Source organism: Caretta caretta, chromosome 8 (genome assembly GCF_965140235.1).
Source record: "Caretta caretta isolate rCarCar2 chromosome 8, rCarCar1.hap1, whole genome shotgun sequence".
Taxonomy (NCBI): Eukaryota; Metazoa; Chordata; order Testudines; family Cheloniidae; genus Caretta; species Caretta caretta.
Window position 1 is genome coordinate 33,918,389 of NC_134213.1, and position 17,725 is coordinate 33,936,113.

Below are 17,725 nucleotides of genomic sequence, written 5' to 3' on the forward strand. Positions count from 1 at the left end.
AGTCCATTTATTTAAAGCCAGTGGTACAATATTTATATGATATTAAAATACCACCCCAGGAACCAGAATGATTTGGATGCAATGTCATATTGATTACATTTTTAGACCATTTGAGAATACCAAGCCAGAAGAGCTTAACAGCTCAATTTTTCTTCTATGCTCAGAGTCAATAAGAATTCAGTGCACAATGCAGCATGCCCAATCCTCTTCATTTGTTCCCAGCTTTGGGAACAGAGCAGAAGTTGCAGAATGCGCTAAATTTCTTATCTACCTCAAGACACTCGATGCATTTGCAATAAAATTTAACATTAAAATGTTCACTTTTGCCAAATATAAAATAGTATAATTGTGCAAAACCCCAAATGTATCAATGTTTACATACCACCAATGTACGCAAGCATAGTGTGCTAGCTGGGGCACGAGGGTCAAGAGCAGCTTGCAAGTCCCAAACTTTAATTTTGCTATAAAATGAAACAAGAGCACAAACAGGATTATTCATTTCTGCATCTGAGGAATATTTTGCATATGAACTTAAAACTGAGAAGACCTCAAACTCTAGCATACTGCCGATGAAATGCTGGGAGAACAGCCCCTGGGAATCTATTTAGGATTACAGATCCCAAGAGAAGGGTAGAATCAAAATAACCAATTCAAGTTGAAAGGAGTTCCTGACTTGCCTTCAACAGACCTATGCTGTTCACTTGAACTACAATTCAGCCCAATACCAGAGGTGACAAGCTAACAAGGAGAATAAAAGCAATGGGATAATCCATGTCCCTGTATAGTTTCCTTGAATTCACTCAATGTTAGGCCATTTTCCTTTACAGGCGGCTCCCTGATGCTCTCATAGCAGCCCCACCCCACTAACTTTAAGGCTCCTATCAGAGAACAGAAATATTACAGCCTCTCTGCTGGACTGTGCTGCTGCAATTTCAAAAGTGTGCGTGGCGCCTCAGAATACAGTTTCAGTGCTGGTGTCTAGTAAAAAGGCGGACAGACCTGTTGGGAAGTAGGGAGTTTCTCAAGGAGTGATGTCTATGGGGAGGAAACCAAGTGAAGTGAAATGTCTATTCACAACAGACACTACTTAAGACAAGCTATTTGCCCATTCTAACCAGCTTGTGCTGTACAGCAAAGCCATATAAACTTGATTAGTAGAATACTTAATTCTGCAGGGACCTAGAGCTACCTACCCACCCCTATGAACAGAGTTGAAGAGCCCTAAAACAAGTTACTGGAAGGAGCTGCAGAATAAAACAGTATAATATTCAAAGGCTACATTCAGGATATAGGTAGTCTGCATTATTGAAATCTACAGGAAGTGGGCGACACCCAGGTTACATGTAGATCTGTCATAACCAGATCACTTAGACAGCAGGATGCAAACCAAAATAGAATCCTCATTATGTGTGTTAGGGATGAGAACTTTCAGAAATATGCTTTACTAGGAGATACATGAATAACTTTCTCAAAGCATGTTTGAAGCACGTACCCGTCATAGGCTCCACTAACAATTCTCTTGTTATCAAATCGGATGCATCGAACCAGTTCTTCATGGCCTTCTAGTACTCTTAAACAGGCACCACATTCAATATCCCATAACCTTAAGAAAACAGAAGAAATGGATCTTTGAGAAACTCTTGTGTGACACTAGCGCTCCAATCCACTTACTCATGCTGCAATTTCCATTTTAATATAATCTTTATTGGTTCTCTGAAAACTAAAACCATACTACATTGCAAAAAAGTACATCTGAGGCCCCTGTACACAGTCCCCAGAAGGGAGTACACTGCAACTCAGACACATTCCTAGTCAGTCTGCCCCACGGAATTGTATTGATCATTTTCGAAATTAAATGCATTTTAAAAGTAAAGGCTGGAAGCTTGTGACTATTTCAATATAAATTAATTTTATTGCTGAATCCATCTCCCTTTTTATTCTGCACATAAAGCCATGTGTATCAGAGGTATATGTAGTAACTGAAATAACCTGGTGCTTTAATTGGACTTCCAATTTCTCCAATGATCTTCAGTTCAATAGACTGTATTAAGATTTGTAAATTACATTTTTAGATGCTGACATAAGCCCAACAGTTTGTGAGCTGCACTTGCTTGAGTATGTGTTATATATTACCTGTTCCCTCCTCAGCAATGGTTGCCTGTTCTAATGTTGACAAGACATATCAAAAGCTAAAAGATTACTGTGCTATTAAACCGTAGGGCAGGTTCAAGAGACCTAGAAAAAAATCCTTTTTTACATTTGCAAATGCACATTCTCTCCAATATGCTGTTAACAACTGTCTTCCACGCACCTAATGGTGTTGTCTGACGATCCACTCACAACTAGTCGATCCCTGTACTGAAGGCATGCAATGCCACGCTTGTGCCCATTTAGAGTACGAACAAACTCACATGTGCTTGTACTCCAGACCTGTGGAGAAAATTAAAAACATTCAATTTTGAGAGAGCTTGAGGTTTTATAAGTTAAACAGAATTTATGTTCAAACTTCATTAAAAAAAATCAGGACTCTGAAGAAGTACTTTGAGGTGAAAGCTGAATGAAAGCTTAGACTGTAAGCTCTTCCGTGGCTAGGACCATGGTGTATTTTGTATTTGTACAATGTGAGTCACAATGGGGCTCCAAACCCAGCTGGGTCCTCCCAACACTGCTATAATACATAAATCTGTTCAAATTGACTAAATCATCATAAATTTAAAATATTAAAAACGTTTAAACTTTTTGTAAAGCAAGTAAGCATTGCTCAAGTAATTTTAGAATTCTGATTGAATTTAAATGTTGGCTGGTTAGTAATCAGATCACAAAATAACCAGCTTCGACACAAAGACTAGTCTGAATATCATTAACCTATTTTTTACCATTGACATGGCCAACAATCTACCACTTATTGAAGACAAGACCAGACACACTTGACTTGAGGCTGAGAGAAGAGCGTTTGGGGGTGGAAACACAAGGATCAATGTTAAATGAATTGTTTAGAATCCTTGTGCATTTTTTTTAAGAAGTTGTACTTAACGTTGTAAAGGGTCTAATGGGTCATTTCCGTAAGAATACAGTACCTTTAGCAGGTGTCAGACATAACTTTGCCACAAAAAGCTCTTAGCACAGTTTAAATCAGTTGTGGTTCTAGGGAGGGAAGGATGGAAACATCTTTGTTGTATAGTAAGTCTGGGGTAACTACGATGATCTGGTGATCTTCAAACACAGCATTTTAATCCCTCAAACATGGCAAAATTTGGTTTAGTTGCGGAGAAGGTATGATGGGGAAAGGTGGCTGCCTATAAATTTCATGTCTAGAACAGGATTGCCAATTTATAGAAAACACAAATCATTTGGAAAAAAAAGCACAGAAAAGTACCATGTTTAATTTTCTAGCCAATTTCAAGACCTAATCGTGAGTAGAATTTAAGTTTTTTATAACTTAACATTTATAACATTTATGACAGAAGCCTCAAAAAATGTTACAAGTCAAGTTATTTGCATAAAGGCTTTAACATCTAACAGGAAGTGATAGATGAGTGATGAAGAAATAGCCACAGAACTGCTCACATACACATTTGGGAATTGGATTTTAAGCACACATTCAACAACTCTGTTTTTTTGAAGTGGAATTTTTAAAACTTTTAGGCACACATCATTCATTTTGATTTGCAGTTTCCTGAGTAAACAGAGCAGGGCTCTTTCTTCTAACTTACTTTAATGGTCCTGTCACCTGATGCAGAGACAATATACTTGTCATCAAAGTCTACAACATTAACAGCAGCACGATGGCCAACCAACACACGACGCAAGGTGATATCAGTAGGTGATGCCATATCCCAAACAGCAATGGACCTGTCCTTTGAACATGTCACCATTAAGCCATTACTGAAACGCAGATGAAGCACTGCCTCGTTGTGATGAATCAGTGTGTTCAGAACTTCGCCTGTGTTTACATCCCAAACTCTGGTAGGGGGGAAGAAAAATGAAATTTATCCTGAATTAACTGACATGACTACACACATTACAAACAGGAAATGTTCACAATGATGAGTGGTCTGCTAGTCTGAGGGACAGCCCTCCTCAACCATTTTATCTCTCTGGCTGCCCAAAGTTGCTAAGTCTCATGGCTTGCTTCCAGAAGTCATTTTAACAGACAAAGAGGCTTATGTATAAAGGCCACAAATCAAGCAAAGGCTGACAATGGATTACACAGAGGACTGGTAATGAGATACAAATCTTTCACCTATATGAAAGATGCCAGTTCAAGCCCAGGTCAGTAGCAACTGGAAGTTACTGCCATCCCATGGCTGTCCACTAGTTCATGTGAAACGAAGATACGGTAATCTCTCCTCAAGTCTTAGTGCAATGGCATCCACACCACAAAAGAGACCATAAATGCCCCTCTCAGAGATTAAGAACTGATTGGACATGGAGAATGAAGTCTCCTCCAGGCCAAGGCAACACAGAACACGCCAAAGAAACCTGCAATGACTTTGACTGTGCTGTACCTGGGGCAAGCATTGCCGTCTCCAGGGCTGTCACTACAGCCCCTTTATTAAGCGTTAAAATCACATAAAACTTTAAACCTAAGAATACAGGAACGGCCAATGATCCAACATCAGTATCCTATCATCAGTGGTGGTCAGATGTTTCAGAGGAAGATGCAAGAAACCCTAAATTGGGCAATCATGGAATAACCCACCTAACATCAAAGTTTCTTCCTATCCCAGTCAGATGTCGGCTTATGCTCTGAATCATGAGGGTTTATAGTCTTTCAAAACTTTTGAAATTCAAATCCTACAAGTAGGCAACTCTAAAGCTTGGGGATGCTACAAAATACCGCATACGGTCTTAAGTTGTATCATGTGCCTAGCCTTTAAAGGCACAGTACTATATTGTTTTGTGGAGTGGTCCTTACACTTTAGTACTCACAGTGGATTATTTGTTTTGAGTGCCCCTGCCCCAGACTTGAGTTCATTATGCTAATACTTGAAGCTCACCTCACTGTAGAGTCTGAAGATCCAGTTACAATGACTCTCTCGTCATACTGCAGGCAGAGAACGGACCCAGTGTGCCCTGTTAATATTTTCAAACATTCCAAGCTTGTTTTATCCCAAATCTGTCAAAAACAAAGATATGGGTCGAAATTTTGGCTTTCACTATTGTGAAGAGAGGACCAGTGGTGGCAAAGAGAATCAATGAGCATTCCAGCATGCACATTCTCCTGCAATTTCCAGGTGTGGACCTTGAGCCTTCATTTCTGTTTTTATGTTCTCCTGCCTTGCCAAGGAGACAAGCACATGCTGGACAGATCTATGAAACTGCCAACCATGAGACAGAAGTTTGTCATTCATAAGGAAACATTTTGTTTCATAGGGAAAGAGCAGAAATTAGCAATAATCCAAACCATTAACAAAACCATAGGATGCAGCCAAGCAACGGGGCACAAGCCATCTGTTTACAGTAAATCTGATTTCATAGAAGGTGTTGATTTTCAATCTGGTCAAAATTGCCATGACTGGCAACCCACACCATTCATGAGACAAAACACAAGCAGCGATATGTTACCAGCTTCCCCTGCGAGAGCATGCAAAACATGCCATCCTCAGAAAGTGCTGCACAAACACTGTCCCACAAAAAGACAGGAGAGATGGGCCCCAAGGAAACAAGCAGCACCTGACAGCCTCCTTTCCAAGTCTAAGGCCAAGACAGAGGCAGTGGCTCATCTCTCTAAATAAAGAGGAAGGAAATATATTACCTTAATGGAGTTATCCCTTAGGCCACTGATGATCTTTTCATCATCATACTGTAAACAGTAGACACCTTTGCTATTTTCAGAGCGGCACTGAATTCTTTGCAAGTTGTGTCGTCCACATCGCCAGTTAGATTCTATAGTCTAGAAAGAGGAGGGAAACTATTTATACCAAGTGATGAATAAAGCTGTGTATGTTTGTTAAAAACATGATTTCTTGGACAAAAATATGATTGGGATTTTCACCTGGAGTAAAATTCCTCCATGAACCCTGACATATTTGGTTCTTTTGGGAAAACGTACTTTCAATTTCCAATAGCGAATACGTAAAATAGGACTAATTAGAATTATGACTTTTGCATTTTGTCAAGACAAAGCTATAACTTTTCCTCATTGTTACACCCACCAATCTTGCACCGGGATCTCTAATGCTTGACTTAGATATCTTTTTATAATGGGAAAAATTCAGTTTGCTCGTTTAATCAATCCCATCATCTGATATAGGTTACAAAGCCTCTGCTTTTATAATTCATGGACATCACACTACACGCAGTCTCATTTGGGAGGGTGAACAACAATACAAATTTGTTTAAAGTCCAAAATGGAGGTCACATCTGTTTTGAAAACTTCAGCTAATATGTCAAATAGCAAAATATAGTAACTGATGCTATTTTTCTTAGGAACCAACTTTGGGAAATGTTTTTGTTATATATCTCATTTTAAACCCTGATGAAAACCAAGAAAAAAATAAAATGAAACCATGAAATATGGACTGTTATAAAAAATGAAAACTAACTATTGGGAAATTGCCTTTAAATTCTTTATCAGATGTTATCCACTATGTGTTCTTCCTAAAATTCGCTTTTAAGTATGAAGTAATTCAGCCTCTCACTTTGATTTTGTGGTGTACGCTTTGTTGGGGAAATAGAAAATTCAAATCTGGTATATTTTAACAAATAGGCTGTAATCAATTTAACATTAAAAGCAGATTTACGTTCTATCTTTTAATCAACTTTACGTTGGCAAGAGGACACATGCTGAGCCATTTCAAAGAAATCAGGAATCCTGGTTAGAAGATTTATAATAGTAATCATAAAAGAATCAGTGCAGTGGAACAAAAACAAAATCACAGAACATATGGAATCCCCAGATACATTGGGATATTTCTCATTCTTTGTAAACACACAGAAAAACAGATAAGTCATATGACAGATTGCAATGTTTGAAAGAGAAAAAACAGGTGAATGGGAATCGAGTGGTTGATGAACTGAAGATTTGTTCTGGAGATCTTACTTATCGATATCTTGATGCTATGCTCAATTTATAATCTCCGCTCGCCCCTCTAACCTATCAGGGCATTCCTACTGAAGCACCTCATCTCTGAATCAGAGTTCTGAACTACGTTTTGTCCCTCCTTCTGGTTCCCTCCAAAAGCCTGCAAAACCATCCAAGAACAGAACACTGATTTTTCAAGGACAAATCAAGACAAAATTTGATTTTCCAATTAAAAAAAAAGCTGCTGTCCAATGGTAGCTCATAAGGCATTCTAGGGAGACCACATACCTATTTACCCCACCAACACTGTTCCTGAAGTGCCAGAAGGGTACAGTTGGCTTACACAAGATGATATGGTGGTAAGCAAAACAGCAAACTATGCTTTCAAATCATCCACTTTTTTCCTTGCCCTTTGGTGAAATTTACAAGAAAATTAAGGCAGGAAGCCAGTTTTCATTTTCAGATCAGCAATACCTGTCAGCCAATGCTTCCAAGTTTTTCAAACTGTTGGTCAGCAACTTGTACATTGAGCATTAAATAATTATGCTCTGCTTGTATGTATTGAGTTTTTGACCACCATGCCAGATGTAGCCCTGGGACTCTATTGTAGTGTGCCTGGCAGAGATTATATTGCGCATTACAATATTTGTTTAGGTTTGTTTGGTTTGGGGTTTTTTGCAGGGGGAAGAGGTAGCCATTTAATTTTTGGTTTACAGTATTTAGCTATGTTTGTTTATTTTAAAAGGTAGTATCACCTGCCCACTGCAGGGCAATATCATTTAATGTTCTGGGAAACAGAAGAAAAGACATTCATTTTAAGTCAGTCACTGTTTCTATTTAGTTCAATACTCAAAAATTCAGCATTGGAAGCTACTTAATAAGGTTACCATATGTAAATGTTGGCTACAAATGAAGGAAACTGAAATATTATTTATACATTTGTCTGAGCAATATGAAGCAGTAAGTCATGTGCAGGTGTATATTTTAATTCTGAGAGTAGATGTCATTTCATTTAGACATTATGTGGTGTGGCTACTGTGGGAAAATATTTCATGTTTTTGAGAACCTGTAAAATCCCCTTACACGGCATAAATTTTCAATATACTGGGAAAGTAGCCACGATACACAGAGAATATACAGCAGCATTACAATTGGCAATAGAGTGGAAACAGATGTGAGTATAGAGAAATAACATTTTAGATGACAAATACAGCTGAGTGGGTGGGCAACTTGGAACACCCTCTACGAAGGAGCATGTTAAATACAGTACTTGCAACCACATAAAAGATTCTTGCTATATGAAATTTCTGTTACTCAAAGGTGAAGCTGACAAAGATTTCACCTGCAACCTCCTTAAGCAGATATTTTAAAATAAATTCTGTGTATGCAAAGTGGGTAGGTATTTGTATGGAAGGCGTTATTACATTTTATGCACTACGGCAAACGTTACGGAATTAATGCTACAGAAATCCAAGGTTTCTTCACACACAAATTACAAAACCTCTGCCTCTTGTTACCTGTAATTTTTATATACATCCCCTCAATAAAGCTTCAAATTATAAATAAAACCTCCTCTAAACTCAGTTCCCAGAACTACAAGCCAGACAAACTTAAATGCTGGGAAATACCAGTTTCCTACAGCATATACACACCCACAGTTTCACACACTTCTATAACCAAAGTCAAAAACAGGAGAATCGGTAGCTGAAAGTACCTATCAAATACACTGTACCCTCACAGGATAATAAACTAGAGGAGAATCTCATCCAACCAGAGCAGATAATTTCAATCAAGGTAATTTGGAATCATTCCTTTTAATCATGAAAAAGAATAAATCAAAAGTTGATTTGGTTTTGTTTCCTAGAAAAGCTATCTCCAAAAGTTACCCAGAAAGGAAGATGGAAATATCTGGGATATGCTAGGAAAGAAGCTAGAACATCTCTGATGGCAGGTGTATGACTGGTCATATAGAAGAACATGAAAAAAGGGATGTCTGAAAGAATCCATCTGTTGAACAGTACAGAGAGAGAGAAAACTAATGGGCTTTAACATAGAGGATATGCAAAGAGCGGCCCAGGATAGACAGGGATGATAGAGCCTTGTTAGTTCTTTAAGCAACGCCTGACTGTAGGCAAAGGCTTCAGATTCAGAAGTGTTCTTTTTCCTGGTTAAGCATCACAATATTTATATTATTCATGGGATGTGTTAAAAATATAGATTATTCACCTGCTAAGTTACTGTTTGTTTGATAACACACATATTTGACTTAATTATATTTTGACCTTCATATGTGTTATAGTAAAAAGTGCACTTGGTTCACCCTCACAGGCAGCAGTGAATTTGTATCTCCTGCAGCACAGATAGGAGTCAGCCACTGGTGAAGGGCATGGGGCAGTACCATTTCCATGCTTCCCTGGGGAAACCGTTTTAAGTTCCTTCAGTTTACTTGCTAAAACATTAGTAACAGTTGGAGGGATTTTCCTCCTAGAATATTACAACCTTTTGTGTCAATGGCAGCTGAAAACCTGTCATCCCACCCCTACTCTGAGGCAGGACCAAGTATCCCTAAAACCACCCCGACAGATGTTTGCCAGGTGTTCTTAAAAACCTCCAATGACAGGGATTCCACAATTTCCCTTGGAAGTCTATTCCAGCACTTAACTATCCTTACAGTTAGAAAGTTTTTCCTAATATCTAACCTAATTCTCCTTTGCTGCAAATTAAGCCCATTAATTCTTGTCCTACATTCAGTGGACATGCAGAACAACTGATCATTGTCTCTTTGTAACAGCCCCTAACATATTTGAAGACCTAACAGATCCCCTGGACCACAACAACTTTTTTGAAGACTGAACATGCCCAGTTGCTTTTTTAAACCCTTCCTCACAGCTCAGGTTTTCTAAACCTTTTATCATATTTATAGCTCTTCTCTGAACTCTCTCCAATTTGTCCACATCTTTCCTAAAGTGTCACGCCCAGGCCTGGACACAGTACTCCAGCTAAGGCTTCACCAGTGCCAAGCAGAGTGGGACAATTACCTCCCATGTCTTACATACAACACTCTTGCTAAACCACCCCAGAATGAATTAGCCTTTTTTTTTTTGGGGGGGGGGGAGGCGGCAACTGCATCACATTGTAGGCTCATATTCAATTTATAATCCACTATAACTCCTTTTCAGCAGTATTATTGCCTAGCTAGTTATTCCACATTTTGCATTTGATTTTCCTTCACTTTCCACTTGTCTTTATTGATTTTCATCTTGTTGATTTCAGACCAACTCTCCAATTTGTCACGGTCCTTTTGAATTCTAATCCTGTCCTCCAAAGTGTTTGTGACTCCTCCTCCCACCATGGCATCACCTGCAAATTTTATAAGCATACTCTCCACTCCATTAGCCAAGTCATTAATGCAAATATTGACCAATACTCGACCCAGGACAGATCCCTGCAAGACACCACTACATACATCCTTCCAGTTTGACAGCAAACCATTGATAATTACTCTGAATATAGTCTTTCAACAAGTAATGTACCCTATTTTATAGTAATTTCATCTAGACCACATTTTCCAAGTTTGCTTATCAGAATGTCAAGTGGGACCGTGTCAAAAGCCTTACAAAAAAAGCTACATCAAATTTACAGCTTCCCCTCCCATCTACTAGGCCAGTAACCTCTCAAAGATGGAAATTAGATTGGTTTGGCATGATTTGTATCTTGATAAATCCATGCTGGCATTTGTGTATTATCCTATTATCTTCTAGGTGCTTACAAACTGACGAGTAATTTGTTCCAGTATCTTTCCAGGTATTGAAGTTAGACTGAGTGCTCCATAATTCCCTGGGTCCTCTCTGTTCCCCAAGCCTTAGGGCCGTAAGAACCTCATGGCTGCTGGGAATCTTTCCACTACTCTACCCCAGCCTCAATTTTTTGGATCTTACTCCTGTGAGTAGGTCTGGTGTCTCCCTCTCCTGTAGCATTTTCTGCGTAACGGCAGAGTTAATTTTATATAATCCTTGCTGCATCACTGCCCCCAGGATTCTGAAGAGCAGAAGAGAAAATGAGCAGAGTTGTCACTTTCACTCAGTTACTGCTTAGGAAAGGTAGAAGCAGCAGCTATGTCACTGGAGCTGTATGCCTGCAGCCAGAGCTGTCCCTGGGGTACGGCAAATCAGGGTGACTGCCCCATGCCCCATGCTTTGGGGGGCTGCGTGCTTCGTGAGGAGGTGGACAGGTGAGGAGCCCCCCTTCCAACCTTCCCTTCCCCCCAGCGGGCGCCGCAGATCAGCACCTCTCCTTCCCTCCCTCCCAGCGCCTACCATCGATCAGCTGTTTCACCGCATCTTAAGACGCTAGGGGGAGGGGAGAGGAGTGAGGGCGCAGCATGCTTGGGGGAGGGGGCAGAACTGGAGCGGGGAAGAGGCTGAGTGGGGGTGGGGCAGGGCCGGGAAGGGGGGGTCTTGGAGGAAGGGGTGCAGTGAGAGTGGGGCCTGTGCAGAGCCAGGGGGAGCACCCCTTGCCAGATAAAAACTCTGCACCTATGTCAGAGGCCCCACACCCTCCTAAGGATGGCCCTGTCTGCAGCCTCATTAAATGCATGCATCAGGTCACATTCTTGAAGTTCTCTTCACAAGCACAAGAGAATTTTTTAACTTTTAAATATAAGCTTATATTCTGTAGAAATTGATGGCTTAGGGTCTACTCACCAAGGAAGTTCACACTTTATCATGGGTAAACCATTAAGTGAAAATACAAGTGAGACTGTCAAGGAGGAAAGGGAAGGATTAGCTTAGAAAAATGACTGCATCCAATTTGTCCTTGTGAGTAATGAAAAGTTGTTTTATCACAATAGCCTCCTTCGGTAAAATAAACTGAAGAAATACATGTCCACTGGTATAAAGGTTCAATAGGTAAATCTGTAGAACATAAGATTAAATTAAAAATAAAAAACAGTATGAAATCAGCTAGGTAGGCTGATGACTTTTACAAGAGCTAGAAACAACTAGCTTGATAAAAAACTTCTTTAAGTGTCTTGGTAACGTTCCCTAAAATGAATTTCTATTATTCCGTGCTTATGCCCTTATCTAGATGCATCATACATCTAGGTTCAGAATAAGTTTTTTTAAAGTTTTAATAAAGACACAAAAAGATCACCTTTGCTGAAAATGTACCAGAAAACATTCACTGTGAGCAAATCAAAGGCTTCCTGTCTTGCTTTAATAACCATCTTGGTCAGGATAATCAAGATATGCTTTCAAGAACTGTCTGCAATAAAGCAAGGCTAGAAATTAGGGAGATAATGCTGAAAGCCAAACTAGATCTGAGTAGGACATGCCCCTGGTTCAATTTTGGGTAAATCATGCTTACATTACATATTCAAAGATCAGAAGAGGACAAAACATGGCAAAAGATAAGGGAGTCTGAAAAATTCACTAATCAACTCACTAGAACAGTGGAAAAGCTTTACCTTGTGGGTATCAGGACCGAAGTCATTAAATTCTGCAGAATTTAAGACCTAAATATTAAAGCTGTTATCTGAAGGCTTGAAAAAATTACTACAAAACTACAAGATAGAGGGTTACAGCCTGTTAGCCAGAGAGAGATAGTAATATGGGGGACTGCAGAACACCAGCAATGTATTGGTGAGTAGACCTACCCCCAGCCTCTGGAAAGCAGAAGAGTGCTAGAAATATCAAAGATGCATACACCTGCACTGAGGTTGAGAAAGAAGTGGGAGGCAGACCTGTTGAAAGTCTCTGGATACAAGGGGTAAAAAAGGGTGATGTCATGGTAGACGTCTAATATAGACCACCTAACCAGAATGAAGAGAGGTATGAGGCTTTTTTTTTTAAACAACTAACAAAACCATTCAAAACACAGGACTTGGTGGTTATGTGCCCTGCTGTATTATTTTCCCAACAGATATCTGGGTAGTTGAAGTCCCCCATCACAATCATTCTGGAAGGGCATATTGAGTGGGCACCCGCAGAGATCTGTCCGGAGTCTGGTTCTATACAATATCTTCATAAATGATTTAGACAATTGCATAGAGAGTACACTTATAAAGTCTGCAGATAGATACCAAGCTAGGAGGGTTACAAGCACTTTGGAGGGTAGGATTAAAATTAAAAATGATCAGACAAAATGGAGAAATGGTCTGAAATAAACAGAATAAAATTCAATACAGACAAATGCAAAGTACTACACTTAGGAAGGAATAATCAACTGCACAAACACAAAATGGGAAATAACTGCCCAGGCCTGTAGAAAGGATCTGGGGGTTCTAGTGGATCACAAACTAAAGATGAGTCTGTAATACTGTTTCCAAAACAAAAACAAACAAACAAAAAACACAACACACCACAGTGAACATCATTCTGGGGTGTATTAGCAGCAGTGTTGTAAGCAAGACACAAGAAGTAATTCTTCCACTCTACTTTGCACTAAGAAGGCCTCCACTGTAGTACTGTGTCCAGTTCTTGTCACCACATTTCTGGAAAGATGTGGACAAACTGGAGAAAGTTCAGAGGAGAGTAACAAAAATGATTAAAGGTTGAGAAAACATGACTTATGAGGAAAGACAGAAAAACTGAATGTAGTCTCGAAAAGATAACAGTCTTCAACTATGTAAAAGGCTGTTATAAAGAAGAGAGTGATAAATTGTTCTCCCTAACCACTGAGGACAAGACAAGAAATAATGCACTTTAATTGCAGTAAGGAAGATTTAGGTAAGACATTAGGAAAAACTTCCTAACTGTAAAGGTAATTAAGCTCCAGAATAAACTACCTTGGGAGGCTGTGGAATATCTGTCATGGGAAGTTTAAGAACAGGTTAGCCAAACCCCTGTCAGGGATGGTCTAGATCAGGGGTGGGCAAACAACGGCCCACAGGACCGTCCTGCCTAACTCCTGAGCTCCTAGCCAGGGAGGCTCATTCCCGGCCCCGCCCCCACTGCCCACCCTCCCCTGCAGCATGGTTTGTGCCCGCCCACCTCCCAGGATTTCAAATAAGCCTGTCCTGCTGCTCTGAGCAGCATGGTAAGGATAAGGGTACAGGTAAGGGGGTGGGGGGGGTTGGATATGGGGCAGGAGGCCCCGGTGGGCAGTAAGGGGACGGTTGGATGGGGCGGAGGGATCCTGTGGGGGCAGTCAGGGACAGGGAGAAGAGGGGGTTGGATAGGCATGGGAGTTCCAGGGGACCTTGCACGGGCTGGGGGTGTGGGGTCCTGGGGGAGAATGGTTAGAGGTGGGGGGGGTCCCAGGAGGGGGCGGTCAGGGGACAAGGAGCGGGGGGGGGGGGGGGTTGGATGGGTTGGGGATTCTGAGGGGGGCAGTCAGGGGGCGGGAAATGGAAGTGAGAGGGGGCGGAGGCCAAGCTGTTTGGGGAGGCACAGCCTTCCCCACCCAGCCCTCCATACCATTTCGCAACCCCGATGTGGCTCTCGGGCCAAAAAGTTTGCCCACCCCTGGTCTAGGTAATACTTAGTCGTGCCTCAGTGCAGGGTACTGGACTAGTGACCTACTGAGGTCCCTTCCAGTCCTACATTTCTATGAATCTACCTTTTGTTGGTCTGTTGTTTGCATCACTGAACAGATAGCAGAGGCAATGCAGATTTCACTTTGCTTGGCTATCAGTTTAAAAACTTTTAAATAATTTAAATTACATCCAAATAAAGACAGCTCCTCAAATGATGCAATACTGTCCCTGGTAAGGACTGCAAACTGAAAAGACCACAAATTACCTTTTTGAAGAAGCAGATATCAAGGTAAGTATTTCCCAGCAAGGATTCTAGAAACCTTGTATTTAAGAACTCAAATATATGGAAATTAAATCAACATGCCACCTTCTAGACATAAGAAGTCATGCTGTCTTGACAACAGGGAGAGAAGTTTGATAGCTGATTTATTTATTTATTGGTAACGTGATACCTGAGCAACATACCATATATACTTGTTCATTAGCCCGTTGATTTATAAGCCGACCCCCAAGATGAATAGGTAAAAATAGTAAAAACTGTATGACCCTTTCATAAGCCGACCCTATATTTCAGGGGTTGGCAAACTTTGGCTCCCGGCCCATCAGGGTAAGCCGCTGGCGGGTTGGGACATTTTGTTTACCTGGAACGTTCGCAGGCACGGATCCCCTCAGCTCCCAGTGGCTGCGGTTTGCCATTCCCAGCCAATGGGAGCTGTAGGAAGTGGCACCACTTCCCGTAGCTCCCATTGGCTGGGAACAGCGAACCACGGCCACAGGGAACTGAGGCGCTCCATGCCTGCAGATGCTCCAGGTAAACAAAAAGACAATGTATTAGATATTCAATTCAATGATTTCATAGAGTTTAAAATAATCAAATTTTGGTGTAGACCTGTTTATAAGCTGACCCCCGCTCTTTGATGCGTCACTTTTTTTTTACCAAAAATATTCGGCTTATGAACGAGTATATACGGTAATTCAATCCCTTCCAGCTCTCCAGGGGAGATTTTTTTTAAAAAACCCAACACCTGACAACCCAAGGGCAAGGAAAATGGGGAGGACAAGTGTGAGTTACTGCAATGATCTATGCATCAATAATAAACAGAACAGCTGACAGTACACAACTATCCAGCAAAGGCTATATTACACATTTTGGTTTCCATTTGAGATTAACATCACTATTTAATAAATGACTGTGTGATACCATGAAAAATATAAAGTTAGAAATATACTGAACTAGACACTTATTTGGCCACCTTGCTGTTGTCTGAGCACATCCTACATGCCTAAAAACACACTCAAGCATCCCCCTATTTGTCAATAGATTCATTTAAGGAAACTTAACTACCCTTTAAAAAACCTGCTACTAACGATAAGCACTCAAAAGGAAGATAACTTGGATGTATACAGCTGGCCAGATTTCTCAACAAATTTTCAATCATCTCACTCCAATACTGTAAATGTTATTACAAAAATGTATTTCCTTTGAAATTACACAGGAGAGCTTTGGCAAAAAACAGTAAAGATCTTTCCCCACCTAACCTTAGTAATGACTGCATTGAAGAGTCTCTTTCCTCTTCATGTTTTGCCTCTTATGTCCAAGGTTTTAAAAGCTAGCTTGTATTTTTAAAAATATGAACTCCCTTAACTTTTGGAAGAACACATGGAGTCTATTTGATGGCCTGGCCACATTCTTCCCTAAATTCTTTGAGGGAAATCTCATTTGATAGTCTCATCATAATTAAGTAGACTAGTCTCCACAGAAGCAAGATGAAGGACCTTCCCATGTATTTCAGGATATGAAGAACATGTACAAATAATCTTCTTGACAGATCATGAGGAATAGATTATATCTGTGCTAATTCTAAAGGGATAAATTGGTCCAGCTTCATAGATCATACGGAAGAGGTCCAGGGATTTGGAGTTGTGGTATCAAAACTATAGAATTTACCCTACTATTTGGCAATTTGCCTATTACTGTAGTCCATTTAAAACAATTTATCTGCACCACAATATCTGTGGACTGTTTTTAAGTACAAGGTTAACTGGACCAACTCAGATGATCTCCACACAAACAAATTCTTTTTCCTTTTGTGTAGGGATCACAAAGCTTACAAAGGATGATATTACAGGTAGATATTATAGAACAAGGTTTGAAGTAAGAGCAACACTACTTCTAAAAATCAGCAAGGATAGAAAAATCCTTCAGACCCTGAATGGCCCCTAAGATGAAGTCTGGTATTTTTACAGCAGTTTTCTGCATGATCTTTTGAAGAACTCAAGAATAGAGGTGATGAAATTAAATCAGGCCTTGTCCCTCTACCTCCTCCCTTTTGTCAGCAATACCTAAAGAAAGGGGGTCCAAGTGCTGGCTTTTTCTGTTGCAGACTTTCCAATTGAAGGACTGTGTGAACAACCTGTTCTGAGAGGAAGAATTAGAAATGATGGGACCTTATAAGAGAGAAAATTATCCGACCCTTGACTACTAGCTCAAGAAATTCAGGGTACTAAAAGCATTGACCCTAATCCAGGATGGAAACATCTGGAACATGGGAACATTTCCCAGGGCTTAGATTGAAAAGAAACATTTGAGCATTGAGAACAAATCCCAAGTTGCACAACTCCTCAACCCTTCTTCCTTCCCCCCTCCAATCAGCAACTTTGCAGGACCAAGACTAGGAAAATTTTGCTGGTATAAGCTGAATGCTTGGGATTCTGGAAGTGAGAGTTGGCTTTACAAGAGAGACTTCATATCTTTAGAAGTCTGGACAAAGGCTTGTCTGTTTGCTGAATATGGACAAGAATTCCAGAGTGAGAGCCTGTAATTGAAAGACCTGGCTCCCTTTGAGTAGTTAGCTTAAGTTTCCTGGACAAATAAAGATGGCATGTTAAGTAAGAGTGAGTGTCTGATGTGGCCAACACCCATGTGGGGCTTGGTGGGTGGTAGCCATCCCCTTGAATTCACCTGATGTCACTGACAGCCAGTAAAGAGTACAGACTAGTGTTTTATAAATGTACAGATCTTAAGGCCAGAAAGGACAGTTATGACCATCTAGTCCAGTGGTCCCCAACCTTTCTGTGGCCAAGAGCACATTCATGCCTTCAGAAGAGTGTGGCGGGCAGCGACGCTTGTCAGCAGCATTTCAGTGGTGACGCTTCTCTGCCAGAAGCGCTCCTCGGCGCCATTTCGGCGGTGGCTTCTCTGCCGGAAGCGCTCCTCTCCTCTT

General features: G+C 40.6%; 1 protein-coding gene across 7 annotated transcripts in view; it reads right to left on the reverse strand.

The window, feature by feature from the left end:
- The window catches only part of FBXW11 (F-box and WD repeat domain containing 11), a 128,425-nt gene that overhangs the window by 13,856 nt on the left and 96,844 nt on the right, over positions 1–17,725 (reverse strand). For all 7 annotated transcript variants that reach the window (XM_048860452.2, XM_048860449.2, XM_048860454.2 and 4 more), the window contains 6 exons: positions 5,759–5,896; positions 5,001–5,119; positions 3,714–3,963; positions 2,312–2,430; positions 1,493–1,603; positions 383–461 (listed from right to left, as the gene is read on the reverse strand). In XM_048860452.2, coding sequence (XP_048716409.1) covers positions 383–461; positions 1,493–1,603; positions 2,312–2,430; positions 3,714–3,963; positions 5,001–5,119; positions 5,759–5,896 — 816 coding nt within the window. The remainder of the gene's footprint in view (positions 1–382; positions 462–1,492; positions 1,604–2,311; positions 2,431–3,713; positions 3,964–5,000; positions 5,120–5,758; positions 5,897–17,725) is intronic.